At 46.5% G+C, this 19053-nt stretch overlaps 1 protein-coding gene and 1 pseudogene across 12 annotated transcripts in view; one reads left to right on the forward strand and one right to left on the reverse strand.

Moving 5' to 3' along the window:
- The window catches only part of SPIDR (scaffold protein involved in DNA repair), a 367405-nt gene that overhangs the window by 335310 nt on the left and 13042 nt on the right, over nucleotides 1-19053 (forward strand). For 11 of the 12 annotated variants that reach the window (XM_061171846.1, XM_061171848.1, XM_061171850.1 and 8 more), the window contains 5 exons: nucleotides 10013-10097; nucleotides 11062-11205; nucleotides 11297-11356; nucleotides 12743-12947; nucleotides 14258-14404. In XM_061171846.1, coding sequence (XP_061027829.1) covers nucleotides 10013-10097; nucleotides 11062-11205; nucleotides 11297-11356; nucleotides 12743-12947; nucleotides 14258-14404 — 641 coding nt within the window. Of the gene's footprint in view, nucleotides 1-10012; nucleotides 10098-11061; nucleotides 11206-11296; nucleotides 11357-12742; nucleotides 12948-13048; nucleotides 13296-14257; nucleotides 14405-19053 lie in introns of those variants that run through there. The other variant, XM_061171851.1, reaches the window with a different exon arrangement.
- On the reverse strand, nucleotides 5728-6461 carry LOC133077142 (mortality factor 4-like protein 1; annotated as a pseudogene).

Consider the following 19053-nt stretch of genomic DNA (forward strand, 5'->3'; position numbering starts at 1 on the left):
AGAAAACCTGGGCTGACAGATTTTATGTGGAACGTGGGTGTTCCTGCTTCCACACTGGTGAGTAGATCATGTGACACTTTTGAAATGATAAGGACCACCTGGGAATGAGACCAGCCGAAGAACTGTCTGCAGTTCCAGGTAGCAGCATGCAGCAAGAATTCCTTATTTCCCTTGTAACTGAGTATGTGTGTGTCATTTCCTGCCGAGGCAGAACAGAAATGTGCGAAGAACTTGTTTTATAATACAAAGTTGTGCTAGTTAATATTTTTATATCCTAGATCTTGAGGAAAGAATCTAGATTAGGAAAGACATTTTTTAATATTACTAGCAGATTGCCTACAAAATGTGAGGACTTCCAAAGTTACAAATTTATCTTTCATAGTTATAAATTTAAGCAAAGGAATAGTGCAGAAGGCTTAATTTCAGTTGTGTGTCTTTAATTTCCTTTCTTCAGTTTCTCTATCTGTTGAATAAAATTTGAAAAATATTGTCCTGAAATTCATTGAACTAGTCTTGGAAAATGTTTAGTAATTCCCCACATCTCTAAGGTATTTATGGGATATTCTTAGCAGAGAGTGGCCTCTGAGGTCAGAATGCCCGACCGACGTGATGCCATCACTGTCTCGTTCAGAAGCAGTGTCTTCACCCCCAAAAGAGACGCCTTCCCCGTGAGCAGTCACTCCCCACCCTGCAGCCCCGGCAGCCACTAACCTGCACTCTGTCTCTGTGAATTTGCATATACTGAACACTTCGTATAAAGGAACCATCCTGGCTTCTTCCACTGAGCATCATGTTTTCGAGGTTCATCCATGTTGTATCATGTGTCAGTACTTCACTCCTTTTTATGGCTGCCTGATACTCTGTTGTATGGATATACCAGACTTACTTATCCATTCATCAGTTGATGCACATTTGGGTTGCTTCCATGTTACTTTCTGGCTGTCATGAATAGTAATACTGCTATGAACATTCATGATGCACATATGGACGTAAGTCTTCAGTTCTCTTGGGTAGATAGCTAGAAGTGGGATTGCTGGGTCTATGCCAAAGTGTTTTCCAAAGTGACTGCCCCATTTTCCTATCTCACCAGCATAATGATGTAGTTTAGTCACTGATTATCTAACCTCCTCAGGATCTCAAGGTTGCCATGGCTCCTATCAGTTTGCTCATGATCTCCAGGGCCATCTGGTAGTGTCTGCTCTGGCAGCCAAACCTCTGAGGGAAATGCATTTCAGTATCAAGGCAAAAGTTTGTTTAGTTGATTCGAGGTTGTCTCGTGTGTGTATGAGGGTGACATAAAAGGACGTAAGGTGACACAAGCTACCTTCTGGAAGACAGTCGAGGGCACAGAGGGAGACGGAGGGAGGGAGGTAGATGGTAGAGAGTGGATCTTGAGCGGCACTGAGGGTTAGAGATCACTTCCAGACTTCATGGTCTCAGTACCCGTTAATACTCTTCAAAATTACTGAGACCCCCAAGGAGATTTTTTTAATGTGGTTATATTGATCAATAATTACTATATTAGAAAATAAAATGCAAAAAATTAAATATTTATTAGTTCACCTAAAAATCCTAAAAATAAACCCATTAAATAATAACATAAATAGAATTTTTATGAAAAATATTTTCTAAACCAAGACCACCTTAGTGAGAAGAGTAGCCTTATTTTATGTTTTCTGCAGATCTCTTTAATGTCTGGACTAACAGGAAACAATGGATTGTCATCTCTGCTCTGCATTCAGTCAGTCCTGTATCGTACATAGTGCAGCCTCTAGAAAACTCCACTGTACACTCATGAGAGAAGGGAAAATAAGGTCTCAGGACATAGTTCTGGCCTTGCGGGTCCCTTGAAAGGGTCTTACAGACCCAGGGGTCTCCAGACCCCACTTTCAGAATCCCTGGTCTGAAATATTCCATCTCCAGGTAATCTGTCTTATTAGAAAACCGTGAGTACTACATAACAGTAGGTACAGAGAAATTAGCAACTGCATGAAAAAATTTTAGGAACATTTAAATGCTTGGTTTAAAAAAAAAAATTCTGAGATCTCTGAGGATGAATTAACTCAGTGAACAGGTTGCATCCCATCTTGAGGTGACGTCACCATTGTGGTTTAAATCTTCTGCAGCAAATTCCACTCCACCCACACCCAAAAGAAAGTGATTCAGGCAGTCTTAGATTACCCGGTGAAGATTTGGGAGTAGTTAGATGAGGCAGTATGAGATGGAAAAATAACTCTAAAATAACATAGAAAACAGGCCCGGTGAGCAGGCGTGTCGGGGAACAACCTGGTGAGGTCAGGGAGAGCTCTCCGCCTTGCTTCCTCCCCACCGGCCGCAGCCGGGGACCTGCTTCCAGGCGACACTGGCCGTCGCCCTCGGTACAGGGAGGCTGCGCCAGTCTATAAAATCAGTGTGAAACATGTACATTCAGCATCCTTTCGGATAGTGGTGAGGCCAGAGCCCCTGCTCCTTCCCTGTCTATCTGTGATGTTTCTAAAACTCCTCTTGCTGTCGTCCTCAGGCGCACTCTGTTCTCGTGGCCTCTTCTTTGCGCCAGGCAGCCCTGCTGTGGCTGCCCCAGGACTAGCCCCGGTCCTCTTCCTCTTGTCAGAGCAACGGAGAGCGTCGGGGGTAAGGGTTAGAGGCTGCCTTTCTCAGCCAGAAATTCAGCAGTTGATGTGGGGTCTCGGCTCGATTGTTTTCCCTGGAGGGCAAACCTGGGCTCTCGTCCGTCCAGGAGAGACACCTGAATGTGGGCATCATTTCAGACTCTTATGCTGAATTTGTGAGACTTTTTTCAGAGATGGCCTCAAGTCGGTCCCCTCCCTGTGTGACTCATTTGTGTATTTTCTACTTAGATTTTTTACAGCTTCCAGAATATCCCACAAACAACAAAATGCAGGCAACAGAATGGGTTTTCTCATTCTAAGAAATTAGTAACTTTGCTCCAGGGTAAGTATCTCTAGTTGTGTACTAACCCTTAATCTTTGCAACACTTTTTTCTCTCTTAGGGAGCTGGTAATTATTAAAACAACAAATCAGAAAATGTTTTTGAAGTTAACTACAGTGCTCTGTATTTGTAATTTTTTTTACTGCAAATGAGCTGGAAAATGTTGTCTTGTTTTGTTTTAATCAATACCCAAAGGCCTTTGCAGCATGAACAAGGTATTCAGCCAGCCAGGCTTGTGTCTCAGCCTGTAGAAGGCATGTATCCCAGACGATTGGCTGTTTCTAGCTACCTCGTGCTGCTGCACCCTCCCAGAAAGCCTGCGCTGCTCCCACCCCCCTCAGCCGCTGCAGGCTTAGAAGTGGGAGAATCAGAGTCCTGCGGGGAGCACAACGGGGCCAGGAGGTTTCAGGGCTCACCTGCAGTGCAGATGAAGGCGTCCGCTCTGCACCCCGCGGGCTCCAGGCCCCCCAGAGCGAACACCCATCTCCAGAAGCATGGGGGGTGGGAGTGGGAGCGGGAACCCCGAGGCCTGGGGGCGTGAGGAGCAGTGTTCCCGCTGACCCGCCATCTCTGTTGCAGTCCCAAGTCTCAAGCAGTCCAGTTAGATTCAAAGAGTGTGGTGCAGCCATCCTCATCTGTCTCTCCTGGGGGGTCTCCCCAAGTGAAGATGTGCGAGAAGGTACCTCTTAACACTTGCAGCAGCTGGTCACACTCAGAGGCGGCCTTTGCGTTGGAGAGAGTGGAAGAGCTGAGCCAGCCCTAGAGGAGGCCCTGGGGACTGGGCCACAGGGACTGGCTTTGGGGGAGTGTGCTTGGCCCCCCCAAGGAGCTGCAGCGCTTGCTCACTCCAGGGCACTCCAGTCACCAGCCACGCTTGCCTTCGCAAAGGTCGCTTTTCAAGTTTACCCACCTTTCCCACTAGGAAAGTTCATCTTTAGGTAATTTTTCTAAAAGTCTAAGATTTAGCGAAGCCAGCTGCAGTAAAAGCCTGTTGGCAGATAGATTATGACCTGTTTCTTGAGGAAATTAAGGTATCCTTTTTCCATTATTTGTTCACAAGGTTATATGGAAGGCAAAGAGTATATGAAATTTAGATTCCCAGACTTAGCAAATAGATAATAAAAGGCTGACTCTCTCGGTAATACTCTACCACTTTCTTAAGTCACCAAAACGGCCAGTCCAGTTGGTAAAAGCAGGCATTGAGCTTCAAGCAGATGTGCATAGAATGACAAGGGGTGTGTTTGTTTTTTCTCTGCAAGTCCACCTGGATTAGTAGTTTTTGTTGTCCTGGCCCAGCTTTTCTTTGAGTAGTTTCATCATCGGGCTGGGGGGTGGGGAGAAAGAGGGAAGAAATGAGAGAAATCGGTCTACACGTGAGGGAACAGGGCAGTGAATTTGACCTTTAAGTGTCAGCCTTGTTCTCTTCATCCAACTTTGCCAGCGTTCTGTCGCCAGCATCACACCCTGACACTCTTCACGTGCTGTTTATTGTATTTGCTGTCCTGGATGTCCTCTCAGAGTTTTTTTCTATATCAGCGTGTTTAAAAGTGGAAGTTAAATGTTAGATTCTGGTAGGGTACTTTAAAAGTACTAAATAGACTAACCATCACAATAAGACAAGGAAAAGCAAAAAGACAGAAAGGAAGAAATAAAACTGTCTCTACTTCAGATGACATGATGGTCTATGTCGAAAATCCCAAGGAATCTACAAAAGAAAAAAAAAAAAATTCCTAAAACTAGTAAGTCAGTTCAGCAAAGTAGCAGCATACAAGATTAACATTCACAAATCAGTCACATTTCTATATACTAGCAATGAACCCTTGAAAACCAAAATTAAAAATACAGCATTTACAGTTGCCCAAAAAGGAGTATTTAGGTATAAATCTAACAAAACATGTCAGGACTTGTATGCTGCAAACTACAAAACACTGATTAAAGAGATCAGAGAAGATCTAAATAAATGGAAAGGTGTGCCACGTTCATGGAGTGGAAGACTCAACGCTGTAAAGATGCTGGTTCTCCCCAAAAGATGGTGTAGGCTTGACGCAGTACCCATGAAAGTCCCAGCAAAAATGTCTGTAGATATATCCAGGCCTATTCTAAACTTGTTTTTTCTTTTTGAAATTTAAGGAAAAAATTTATTGAAGATCTGAAAAACAATTTCTAAAATATTGACTTTTCCAGAAAACTGTAGCTACACAATGCATTGTGTCTGTCATGTTAAAACGTGATTAGACACCAATACAAAAACCGTGAAACAAGCCACCATTCTCTGACAATCTGAGCAAAGATAAAATGCCTAAGGAGTGACATGGATGACTTGCAAAGGATGGGCTCTTCACTGTAAGCACGGTAAAGAAGTGGGGAGCACAAATGGACGAGTGTGTTCAGTTGTACACACTGAATGGAACCTTAGGCGCTGGGAATCAGGGCGTTTTGTCGTACAGCATTAACACACGTTATCAAAGTGCACGGTGTCAAAGGAATAGAACCACCAGCATTCAAGCGCAGCTTTGTCAGCTAAGCAGTAAAACACTCTACGGCACGTCTCTCTGTTGTCCATCATTGAATACTCTGGTAGCAACTTTGAAATGAAAAAAAAAAAAAAAGAAAAAAAGGAGCTGTAACCCCTTTTATTTTCTGTTTAAAATCAAACAGAAAACAAACATCACTTCTGTTATACACTAACGTTTCCAAAGTACATCATTTGTACAAGAGAAGGACTAAGAAACAAAAATGTGTTTACAGAGATCCAAACACGAGTGCATATAAGCACCTCACACAGCTTTCCGCTCGTACTCAGGAGGAGCCACTACATAATCACTGGCACTAAACAAAGTTGCAGAGTTCTTTGCCAGGTATTTTAGGAAATCATGGAGGTAATTCAGTAATAAAGCAAGGCTCTTCTCATCCAGAGGTGCATAGGCCAACATTGCTCCAGTACGTACAAATAATCTCAGTAGATGTGGCGCTCCATGCACCTTGGACATGGCGCATCAGGGTGATCTGCGAGGATTTCAGCATACTGTGGTCTCTCATATTCGCAGAGCAGCTGAGTGCCCAACATTACATTGAAGTATTCCTTGATCCCTGCCACAACTTCATGAACAGCATACTCCTTATTTTCTGTGTTTCCTCGAGATTTCTTGTAATTTGCAGAATCCTCTAGAATGGAATCCACATTCTTCTTGGCAGGAAGATAAAAGAGCTGTTTTTGCCAGGTAATTAAGTCCCACTCTTCAACAAGCCATGGTTTTAGTTCTTCAGGAATCTTTACTTTAACTTCAACTCTGTACATGAATGTTTCCTCATTTTCAACAGTAGAAGCTACTCGGGCCCTTTTCTTGCGAGGAGACTGAGGTGTCTCACTCGTACTACCACCGTCTCCATTTCCAGGTGTTTTCTGTTTGTTCTTTTTTGTTTTCACTTCAACATTTTTCTGTTGCAGACCAGAAGTCTTCTTTGCAGGGGCAACCCCTCTCATCTTCCCCTCTGCATACTGCTCCTGATTGGCTTTGTCTGGAAATGCAAAGGAACTAGAGTAGATAAAACAGTTTTGAAAAAAGGATAAAGTGGGAGGAATCACACCCAATTTCAAAACTTATGGCTACAAGAAACTGCGGCATTGGTGGAGGGATGACTCTGATCAGTGGAGAGAACTTGGGAAGCAGCCTGTGGGATTACGGCCAAATGATTCCTGACCAAGGTGCAAACAAAGCAATTTGGTGGAGGAAGGATAGTCTTCAACTAACTGGACGTATATGGGCAAAAAATTAATCTCAACCTAAATCTCATACCTCACAATAGATCTTAGGTTTAAATATAAAACATAAAACTATAAAGAAAACCTTTGGGACTTGTTGAGTAAAGAGTTCTAAGATGTGACAACAAAAGCATGATCCATGAAAGGAAAAATCAGTAAGTTGGACTTTATCAAAATTAAAAGTTTTTACTCTGCAAAAGATTGTGTTAAGAGAATGAAAAGACAAGCTACAGACCGTGAGAAAATATTTGCAAACCTTATATCGTAGACTATATAATGAAGTGTCAGAACTCAACAGTAAAAACACACACACACACACACATAAGCAGTCCAATTAGAAAATGGGCAAAGGACATGAAGAGACATTTCCAAAGAGGACATCACACGGCAAATAAACACATGGAAAGGTGTTCGACATGACTGTCCTTAAGAAAAAAGCACATCAAGACCATGGTGAGATATTACCATGCTCCTAAACAGCTAAACATGAAAAACTAAAATGAAAAACAGTGAGAACATCGGATGCCAGTGAGGATGGGAAGAAACCATCTCTCATATGTTGCAGGTGGGCGTGTAAGGTGGTGTGGCCCCCCAGGAGCAGAGTTGGCAGTTCCTTTAAAAACTGAACATACTTATCCAAGCAGCTGCACTCCTGGGCATTTATCCAGAGAAACAGATATCTGCATTCACACAAAAATCTGTACCCAAGTGTTTGTAATAGCCACAAACTGGAAACAACCCAGATGTTCCTCAAAGGTGAATGGTAAACAAGCTGTGTCACATCCACACCATGGACAGCACTCAGCAGTAAACAGGGACAAGCTGCTGATGGCACGGCAGCCTGGATGGATCTCGGGTACATTGTGCTGAATGACGAAAGCCAACTCGACATGCCATGCACCACGTGACTCTGTTTATGCAAGGTTCTCAGAAGTTGTGTGCGTGTGTATGAGACTGTGTGAGTGCTGGTTATTCGTTCACCGAGTCTCCAACCCCTCATGTGGGCTGGCACTTCGGTGCCTGTCCTTCAGGGAGCTGTGTGGAAAGAAGCAGGATGTTCAGGGCAGGAGCCGGTGGACGATGCCCGGGAGAGAGGCGCAGCGGGCCCCCAGCGTCCACCCGGTGTCCAGCCAGCTGCCTCTGAACCTCAGCTGGCCCCGGTCGCCCAGCCCTGTCCAGTCACCCACACAAACAGCTGCTGTCAGGAGAGGGAGAGAGTGAACTTCCCTCGTGTGTCCCCCTTTGCTTACCGCTTTTGTGCTTGATTTGGACCCAGAATCTTGGTGTTGGCTGTAGGCCACGCCCTGCAGGCCACGTTTCTGTTGTGTTTGGTGTGAGGGGCTAAAAGACCATGGGAAGCTTTGAGTCTTGTTCTCCATGATGCTGAGACCCTCATTCTCAGTTCTGAGTGTTTCGACTTGTTAACTGCTGGATCCTAAGCACTTAAAATAGTACTTGCTCTTAAATGTTGAGAGAAATAAGAATATGTAACATTAATTATTAAGGCCACAAGCTTTTCAAAAAGTAAGCAACATTATTATATATAAACATCGTTAAGGGACTTCCCTGGTAGCGCAGTGGTTAAGAATCCGCCTGCCAATGCAGGGGACACGGGTTCGAGCCCTGGTCTGGGAAGATCCCACATGCCACGGAGCAACTAAGACCATGCGCCACAACTACTGAGCCTGCGCCCTAGAGCCCGCGAGCCACAACTACTGAAGCCCGCGCGCCTAGAGCCCGCAACAAGAGAAGCCACCGCAATGAGAAGCCCGCGCACCGCAACGAAGAGTAGCCCCCGCTCGCCGCAACTAGAGAAAGCCACGTGCAGCAACAAAGACCCAACAATGAAGACCCAATGCAGCCAAAAATAAAAATTAATTAATTAATTAAACATTGTTGAAACTTAAGGCAAAGTCTAAGAAGTCTTTGTGATGTATATTCTTTTTTTTTTTTTTTGCAACTAAAACAGGATTTTTAAAATTGTGGTAAAATATACATTACATAAAATTTTCCACCTTAACCATTTTTAAGTAGCATTAAGTATATTCACATTGTTGTGCAACCGTCGCCACCATCCACCTCCAGAACTTTCTCATTTTCCCAAAGTGAAGCTGTGTCCCCATGAAACACTAACTCCCTAGCCCCTGTCAACCACTGTCTGTCTCTGTGAATTTGTCTGTAGGGACCTCATATAAGTGGACTCATACACTATTTGTCTTTTTGTGTCTGGCTATATTCTTTATTTTAGATAACTTATTGATAACTTTTTTATTCTATGAGTGACACATACCTGTTTTGCAAAATATAGGAAATACATAAACCAAAGGAAGAAAATAAACGTCACCTTTAAGTTCTACTCAGATAACCACTAACAACATTTTTTTATCTTTTAGAGAGAGAGACATTATAATTTGTTGTCTGCTTTTCACTTAGCAGGGTATCGTGAATATCTTTCCGTGTCCTTAAATATTTTCTGTGTAACCATTTCAGTGGCTGCCTCATAATTTTTTATAGTTTTTTTATTGAAGTATAGTTGATTTACAGGGTTTCAGGTGTACAGCAAAGTGATTCAGTTATACATGTACATATATGTATATATTCTTTTTCAGATTCTTTTCCATTATAGTTACTACAATATACTGAATATAGTTTCCTGTGCTATACCGTAGGTTCTTGTTGTTTATTTTATATATAGTAGTGTGTGTCTGTCAGTCCCAAACTCCTAATTTATGCCTCTCCCTTTCCCTTCTGGTAACCATAAGTTTGTTGTCTATGTCTGTGAGTCTATTTCTGTTTTGTAAATAAGTTCATTTGTATCATTTTTTTACATTCCACATATAAGTGATATCATATGATATTTGTCCTTCTGTTTGTGACTTACTTCACTTAGTATGTTGATTTCTAGGTCCATCCACGTTGCTGCAAATGGCATTATTTCATTCCTTTTTATGGCTGAGTAGTATTCCATTGTATATGTGCACCACAACTTCTTTATCCACTCCTCCAGCGATGGACATTTAAGTTGCTTCCATGTCTTGGCTATTGTAAATTGTGCTGCTGTGAACATTGGGATGCATGTATCTTTTCGAGTTAGAGTTTTCTCCAGGTATATCAGATGCATCGTAATTTAATGAACAGTCTCCTTCCTGTTCTTGTGCAGTCAGGCTCCAAGGTCTGTCTGTCTGTGTGCCCCTGACTTCATCGTCCTGAATGGTGGCTCCTTGGCATTTGGCCTGGTGTCTGTGGAGCAGGTCTGCCTGTGAGCAGCTCACTGACCAGGCCATCTCTTCTTTTTCCAGGATGACGGAGCTTTTCAGTTTGATTGACACCATGTGGCCTCCAGTGGCGCCTCTGAAAGCACCAGGCCACGGGCCAGCCTTCGAGGTAAGCCCAGCATTGCAGCATCCCCCAACCCCACACCCCCCATCGCACCTGCTCTGTGGCCACCAGGCGCTGAGCCAGTGCCAGCCCACAGTGCACATCCCCAAGAAGCCCAGGTCCAGAGGGAGGGTGGGAGCCGGTACAGAGATCCAGACCCACTCTCCTCGCTCACAGGCTGGGGCCTGGCTGCCTTCCACACGGTGCCGCATGCATGCCTCCTGAGGTTACTTTACGCGACGCCTCTCGACCCTCATCGTCACGGGCCACTGCGCACTGAGGGTCTCAGCCTCGCACCGAACAAGAAGCGGGTGGTTTCCCCGCCACCTTCCAGTCAGTAGTAGAACCAACACTTAGTCACCAATTAGAGCAAAAACTCAGTGAACAGAATCCATGGGTGTCGGTTCACCCACCAGCTCAGCCAGGGATTTCCCTTTCCTTCCTCATCACATTGTTTATGGTAGTCAGTTGCTCACAGGTAGCAAAATCGACGGATGAAAATGTGTCCCTCCTCCCCGCCCTGAGCCCTGTCCAGCAGGCTGGCAGCGGCTGCTTTGGGCTTTAGCTCCCCAAGCTGAGAACTGGGGCTACCTTGCTTGTGTGGTAGCTGACTTCCTAGCACAGGCCGAGACGGTGGCTCTGTCCTGTGCTAGACCAGCAGCCTAGTGGTCAGGAATGCCATTTCTAGATTACTTCCAGGGAAGACGTTTCTAAATGGTGTCTTCAGTGTACTCTGAAGAATAAACTTCCAAAATGAAATCTTGAATTGGTAATAAACTCAAAAGCACAGAAGTTCTTATGCTTGTTTCCAGAGAGAAACAACATAACCCGTCTCTTACAGAGCCTTCCAGAGAAACAGCCTGCATGTGTGAATAAAGAGGTCTTTATTAAAGAGTAGATTTATATTAATAGTGTATTTGAGTCTTTAAACAATACATTCATGTTCTACTTTTGCCTTCATTTTGAACAGGAAAAAACTCATCTGCCTCCTCCTAGCTTCTGTTACATCCTCACTGCTCATCCAAACCTGGGACAAATTGATGCAATTGAAGAAGACTCTATTTCGAAGCTTTACCAGCCTCCAATTCCCCGCTTCTTAAGAGAAATTCTCCAGGTGGCGTCTTTGTTTGTACCCTGGTCTCAGTTACTTTGCTGTGTCTGTGAGCTTGGGGAGACATTCCTTTCTGTTTTCAATACCTTTCCAGACTGATGGCCCCTGTACCCGTTGCAGTTTCTATGCCAGAGTGATTTACCAAAGACCACAGGTAATCCATCTCTCTTTCTCAAAACGTGTTGCATAGCTTATTAAAGGATAATCTCTCTCAGAAACTGCTGGAGTACCAAAAGAGAAAAACACTGTTGAACTTGAGCTGTGTGCACTCTGTGCTGACGTGGTGGTCAGCCCGTTCCTTGTGCAGGTGGGGCTGCAGCCCCTGGTGAAGCGCTGGGTGTGCAGCCGCCAGGGGGAACCCGCCCGGTTCTCAGACCGGGCCCGTCGGCTCCTCTCTGACACAGGCAGGCTGTAGAAAGGAAGAAGCAGCTGGAGCCTCCTTTCCGGGGTGAAAGTAGGAATCTCAGGGTGGAGCTCAGCCATTTCTAAGGTCTCTTTCTTCCACCGTCGAGAGGAGCCTGTGGTCGCTGGGCAGGACCCAAGTCAGAGGGCCGAGGCCGGGGGAGGGGTGCTCTCGGCCCTCAGTCCTGCAGGAGCCTCCACTGGACCTTAACTCAGAGCTGGACAGCCACGTGTCACAGCCACTCCCTGTTCGCTTGTAGGCAGTTGAGAGAGATTCAGCACCTGTCCCGGAACTCGAGGCCTCTCGTCTCCCTCACTGTAACTTTCTCTAACTTCCTGTATGTAATCTCCCTCCCAACCACGTGAGCGCGCTCCGCCCCCCCCACCCCGAGTCACAGCTCCTGACCATGCCGTCACCTCCTCCGCCCGGTCGTGTCAACCGCCACGTGGGATCCTCAGCCTGACCACACCATCCACACCAGCAGCACCAGCTGAACCTCATGCCAGCCAGGTTCTCACAGGCCAGCCCTGCTGGCCCCCTGACAGGGGCCTTGCCAGCCAAATCCTTGTCCCCATTTGCATCTACTGGATCCTCATGGCGAGTGCCATTATGTCCTCATCACCTCCCAAAGGCCCCGTCTCCCATTACCATCACATCACATTGGAGTGTAGGACTCCAACATATGAATTGGTGGGGCGGGGAGAGGCAGAGGAGGGGGACATAAACATTCAGTTCGTAACCATTCCTGACCCCTGGGAAGCTTACATCTAGCAGGAGAGAAGACTGTGTGATGATCAGCACCCTAGCTATGTGAACACATGGCGTTGGGAGGAGGGGCATGGCTCCTTCCTGGTGGGTCAGAGGGCGAGCAGAGTGGAGCCAGGGACGGGCAGGTCTCCCCCGCAAAGGAGCCCTTAAACCAGCTGCGAGGTGGGCGCTCACAGGGCTCAGCCGTGTCCTGGGGGCTGCTGACCAAGACATGCAAAGGCTATTGCATGTTTTGAAATACTTAACTGAAATGATATCAGAAATTGTTAGTGTTAATAATAATCATCTAAGATTATTGCTTTTAAAAAATAATTTTGGCTCTAAGAAAAGCTACTAAGGTAACAGCCTGAGTGTGTGCTTGAATCCTAGGTGAACAGTTTGCTTCTGGAGCCAAGGGAGGTGTGGCTGGTGGTGACCGACGCTACTCTGCAAGCACAGGGTGAGGGCTCGGGCCTCCCCAGAACCGTGCCTGTGTGCGTGGCCCCCTCATGCGTGCTGGGCCAGGAAGTCCGGGACGCGCTCTCCGAGGCCACCTCCAAGAGCTTCTTCTTCAGGGACGCTCTCCGAGACCAAGGTATGCGTTCCTCTTCCTGACAGCTCTGATGTGGTGACTGAGAGATGCCAGAAAATGGCTTTGTGGGTTCTTGATGCCTCTGTCTTGCTCTGGAAATGCAGGCCCCATCCCGAAGTCCACTGCGGACAAGACCCCTGTGATGGCCACACGGACAGAACCAGAACCCCCTGCATGCAGTGCCGGCACAGCAGCAGGAGGTGCCAGTGGTCACTCAAGGGTGGTCTGTTGGGGTCACACTTTACAGGTGCAGAAGCCACCTGAAGCCACTGCCTGGCGCATCACTTTTTAAAACAAAAAGCTAGAACATTTAAACACATGCTTTCGTCCCTCAGTATCCACCCCGCTGCGGACACCAAGACCTGCAGGTGCTCAGGTCCCTTCTGTAAAATGGTGGTATCTGCATATGAGCTGCACACATCCTCCCACATTTTTTTTTTTAATAAATTTATTTATTTATTTTTGGCTGCGTTGGGTCTTCGTTGCTGTGCGCGGGCTTTCTCTAGTTGCGGCGAGCGGGGGCTCCTCTTTGTTGCCGTGCGCGGGCTTCTCATTGCGGTGGCTTCTCTTTGTGGAGCAGGGGCTTTAGTAGTTATGGCACATGGGCTCAGTAGTTGCAGCACACGGGCTCTAGAGCACAGGCTCAGTAGTTGTGACCCACGGGCTTAGTTGCTCTGCGGCTTGTGGGATCTTCCCGGCCCAGGGCTCGAACCCGTGTGCCCTGCGTTGGCAGGCAGATTCTTAACCACTGCGCCACCAGGGAAGCCCTCCTCCCACACTTTAAATCTTCTCCAGATCACTTACGATACCTAACACGATGTCAGTGCTGTGTAACTACTTGCCGGTGTGCAGCAAATTCAAATTTTGCTTTCTGGAACTTTTTTCCCAAATATTTTCCATCCACCGTTGTTTGAATCCGTGCTAGTTTGAATCTGCAGATGCAGAACCTGCAGATACAGAGACCTAACTGTATGCTTAGATTAGTCAGTACTTTTTTCCAGGAATCAAAGTAGGATCCTGCCTAGACTGTATATTTTTCAGTGTATATAACTTGCATGACACAGAATTTGCCTTTATGAATGGAATTTGAACCTAGTGTTTGTGTGCTCTTACAGCTTAGTGCACAAGGCTTTGGGCTTCCTTTCTGCACGGTGCTGTGTCTCTGGACACACGGGGACCGCACAGTGGTGCCCTTGGCTCCCCCAGTCCCCCCAGCTCCCAGGAGGCTGGCAAAGGACACATCTCTACTGGCAGGAGAACTCGCTTGTTTCAAACCTCAGATCTGCAATAATCTGAAGTGTCTCTGTTGGCAGGTCAGGTTGTTTGTGTTGGACGAACTGTCCTCCTGCTTCCAAAGCCCCAGCTGGGTGTGGCCTCTGGTGCCTGGGAGCTGACGAGCCCTGTGAGGCTGGATGAGCTGGATTCTGTCACTCGGGTCAACTCCATTTGCAGCGTCCAAGGTGGGTAGTCGATTTTGATGGAAGAGGTATTTGTATTTCCTTAAGTATCACACTTACCTTATATTCATTTGCTCATTTGTTCATCGAGTATTTGTTGAGTGCCTGACATTGGATGCGTGACAAAGATGCGACCAGATACAGGACGGCAGCCTGTAGGAGTGCTCCGAGTGCCTGTCGCCAGGACCTCACCTGTAGGAGGCACGGACAGGAGCCCTGAACCGAGATGGCAGGGGAGGGGGGCTGCTCAGGTGCAGGGTGGGGGCAGGAGGAGAGCAGGGCTTACAAAGGCTGCTGACAGGGCAGATGGATAAGCGCCAGAGTCTGGGAAGAGGCTGCAGGGGCATCTGGAGGGGCCGGAGGGGCTGCGGCCTCAGGTAGCACCCAGGGTGGGGGGCGAAACAGAGCAAGGAAGTAGATCTGCGGGTGGATTAGTCAGGAGGAAAACTGACAGGTAGGGTAACAAATTCAGTACAGGGGAGCGAGATGTGGATGGAGGGCAGGAATGTCTGTGAAAGTAATTTGCTGAATTAGTTTCCAAAAAGTACAGAAGTTCCAAAAGTAACATTGAGGGCCTGTCTCTTCCACCCTTGGACCACTAGATTCCTGAACGCCACTGTGGTTTTTATGAACAGCAAAAGCTGTGATGCCACTGATGCTTGAATCCACAGCCCCTGTGTGCTTGTGAGATTGAGCACGTGTTCATTGTGTTGAGGCCGTTTGGATTTTCCCTTCTTTGCGTTTCCTTTTACCGTTAGTACCGAAACATAACTGCTACAGCCTGGTGGTCCTCAAGAAGGCAGGCTCTGTCACCTGTGTCCGGGTCCCCACTTTCTCATCTCTGCAACAGGGATAACAGGACTGACCCCAAAGCCTTGCTGAGGAGTAAATGAGCTGGTGGTGAAGGCGGACATTGAGTGCTCCCTGCTCCGGGCCGGGCGGAGGGCGGCTGGCTGGGGGCTGGGGGCTGGGGGCAGTGACAGCAGGGGTGGGGCGCCAGGGCCCTCAGGATTGCTCTGGCAGAGTTGGTAAAGGCCTTCCAGACAGGTGAGGGCACGTGGAAAACGCCGGGCAGCCGTGAGAGCTTCGTGTGCTGGCGGAGTGGGGCTGTCGTGGGCAGGCTGGCCCTGTGCTGTTCTGCTGTCCCCGGCCGTGTTAACGAGGTGGGATGGTCAGATTTTTGTCTTAAATGAAGCGATTCTTTCAGCACCACGGAGCGACTGTGGTGCAAAGCCGGGGCTGGCTGTTGGCAGGAAGATGATTGCGCTGCTGCTTGGAGGAGCACGGGGGAGGGTGGCCGCGAGTCTGGAGGCCGAGAGGGCCAAACTCGAGCAGACTCGGGCAGCCTGTCCACAGCCTGTGGTTTCCAGCCGCCCGCCGAGAGGCTCCCATCCCCTCACCTCTCTCAGAGAGGGGTCGCTCCCGGGCTCAGAGCAGGGAAGGATGAGGAAGCAGCCCCCAAGTGACAGTCCCCACCCCTCCCACTTTGGCCTTAGGAGACCGCAGGCATCGCCACCACCTGAAGCACCATTTTATGAGAAAATGCACCTGAAGAGCTGGCTTCCTGAGGAGGGTTTGGAACCTGACCCACTCTTACCTGCAGCCTAGGGAGTAAAAAGCACAGAGGTGCAAGCAGAGGAGAATGTGTAGACACTTGTAGGGACAGAGAGAAGACCCGATTTTTCTGAAGACCCTAATATTTAAAAAAAAAAAAAATTATAGTGAGCTTTACAGAACACAAAATTAACCATTTTAAAGTGAGAAACTCAGTGGCAGTTAGTCCATTTATGGGGTTGTGCAGCCACCTCCTATTTTACATTTTGGCTTTTGTCATCTGAGTGGCTTTGAAAACAAAGTGGCAGCCTAGTTTTCAATCCCAGAGTCATTGAGATGAAACTCACCATTTTAAAGTGTACAGCTCACTGTTTCTAGTGTGTTCACACAGTTGTGCAACCACGCCCACTAACTAGCCCCAGAGAGGAACCCGTGTCTGTCAGCAGTCACGCCCTGTCCCCGCCCAGCCCCCCCCCCCCCCGGCTCCTGCTTCTCTACCTTCAGCCTCATGGACACTCATGCGCATGAATCGTGCGCTGTGTGCTCCTTGGTTTCTGGCTGCTTTCACTCAGCAGGACATTTTCGAGGCATTTCTCAGGCTGCATTCCTCTCTGTGGCTGAATATTCCATCGTATGGGTAGACCCTGTTTTGTTTATCCATTCATAAGTTGATGCACATTTTTTTGATACTGCGATTCATGCCACTATGAATATTCACGTAAGGCCTTTGGGCGGACATCTATTTTCCATTCTTCGGGTGGGTTTGTGTGGGCCATGATCGTAACTAGAGAGCAGCAGCAGACCTGGGAAGAAGCTGTGCCCCCGCCACAGAAAGCAGCCCTTCAGGGGGACAGAGCTGAGACTGAGATTGGGCACTCCCGGTGCAGACAAGGTGACCAAAGGGCAGCGTCAGGAAGTGTGGCCCACGGTGAGAGATCCAGTGTCTACTGGGGCCTCTCTGGAGAAGGGCAGTGTTGATGGAGGGTCTCTGGCCAGCACCACCCGTGGAGCGACACCTGGGCAGTGGAGGGAGAGCTGGGCCAGCAGAGTCCTCCTCGTGCCCCCAGAGCAGAGCTCTGTGACAGGTCACATCCCCTGTGCTCCACGTCCTCACCAGCGTTTGGTGTTCTCAGGGCTGTAGATTGTCAGCCATTCTAACAGGTGTGTGATGGTGCCTCATTGCTATTTTAGCTTGCATTTCCCTGACCACATGGGATGTGGAGCGTCTTTCATGTGCTTATTTGCCATCTGTATATCTTCTGTGGTGAGGTGTCTGTGAAGGGCTTTGGTCCATTTTTTATTCAGGTTGTTCATTTTCTTATTGTTGAGTTTTAAGAGTTTTTTCATATATTTTGGATAACAGTCCTTTGTCAGATAGGTCTTTTGCAAATATTTTTTCCTGTCCTTGGCTTGTCTCTTCATTTTCTTAACAGTGTCTGCAGACCAGTTTTGATTTTAGTGAAGTCCAACATCAACTTTTATTTTTCATGAGTTGTGCTTTTGGTGTATCTAAAAACTCGTTGTCTGATCCAGGGTCACCCAGATTTTCTCCTGTTTTCTTCTAGGAGTTTTATAGTTTTGCATTTTACACTTAAGTCTATGATCCATTTTCAGTTAAATTTTGTGAAAGGTGTAAGGTCTTTCTGGATTCATTTTTTTCCCATGTGTTTGTCAGTTGTTCTGTCACTGTTGAAAAGACTGTCCTTTCTCTATTGAAATGTCAAAGATCAGTCGACTATATTTATGTGGGTCTACTTCTAGGCTCTCTGTTCTGTTGCACTGATTTATTTGTTCTTTCACTGATACAACACTGTCCTGATTATGGTAGCTCTGTTGTGTGTCAGTCCTCCAGCGTTGTTCTTCATTATTGTCTTGGCTATTCTAGGTCTTTTTGTCTTCCATATAAACTTTAAAATCGGTTTGTTGGTATCCACAGAATAACTTGCTGGGATTTTGATTGGGATTGTGTTGAATCTGTAGAGCAACTTAGAAAAAATGTACATCTTAGCACTGTTGAGTCTTCCTGTACGTAAACATGGAATATCTCACCGTTGATTTCTTTCAGCAGAGTTTTGTAGTTTTCCTCATATAGATCTTGTACATATTTTGCTACACTTATACCTAAGTATTTCATTTATTGTAGCTAATGTAAATGGTGTTGTGTGGTTTTAATTTCAAATTCCCTTGTTTATTGTTAGTATATAGGAAAGCAATTGACTTTTGTATTTTAACCTTGTATCCTACAACCTAGCTACAAACATGTTTGCCGTGCTAGATTTTTTGTTGTTGATTCTTTGGGGTATTCTACAGAGAAAACTGTCATCTGTGGACAGGACAGTGTTTTTCTTCATTCCCGACCTGTATACATTTTATTTCCTTTTCTGGCCTCTCGCATAAACTGGGACTCCCAGCACCAGGTTGCGTAGAAGCAGTGAGAGGGGACTTCCTTGCCCTGTTGCTGATCCTAAGGAGAAAGCATCAACTTTCTTTCTCACCATTAGGTAATGATGTTAGCTGTAGGGGTTTTGTTTTTTTGTTTGTTGTTTTTTCTGCTGAAGATAATCTCTTTATTCCACACACTGAAGGAAAAGAGCCCTGCTCTTCTCCTGCCGCTCTCTTCCTTCCCCTCCAGTTGGTTCTGTGTGTTGCTAAGGTTGATGCTGTTCTGTAGCTGTAGAGCCTTGCACTTTGTCTACAGGTTGATCCTCAAAGATGAAAATCAATAAGTGGTATTTTGGGACTTCCCTGGTGGTCTGGTGGTTAAGACTTCACCTTCCAGTGCAAGGGGTCTGGGTTCAATCCCTGGTTGGGGAGCTAAGATCCCACATGCCTCAGGGCCAAAAAAACAAAACATAAATCAGAAGCAGTATTGTAACAAATAAAGACTTTAAAAATGGTCCACATGAAAAAAATCTTTAAAAATGGTATTTTTATGATTATATAAATATTTTTAGCTGAACGGGAAACTAGTCTACACACTCTAGTTCCTTTCTTCTATGGTTTTTTTCATGGAGTTTTATGTTGACTTTTATTTTCCTAGCACTGCCTGCCCTACACCCTAATTTTCTCCCAAATCCTCAAAAACGGTGACAAATCTT

This window comes from Eubalaena glacialis, chromosome 17, assembly GCF_028564815.1.
Source record: "Eubalaena glacialis isolate mEubGla1 chromosome 17, mEubGla1.1.hap2.+ XY, whole genome shotgun sequence".
NCBI classification, from domain to species: Eukaryota; Metazoa; Chordata; class Mammalia; order Artiodactyla; family Balaenidae; genus Eubalaena; species Eubalaena glacialis.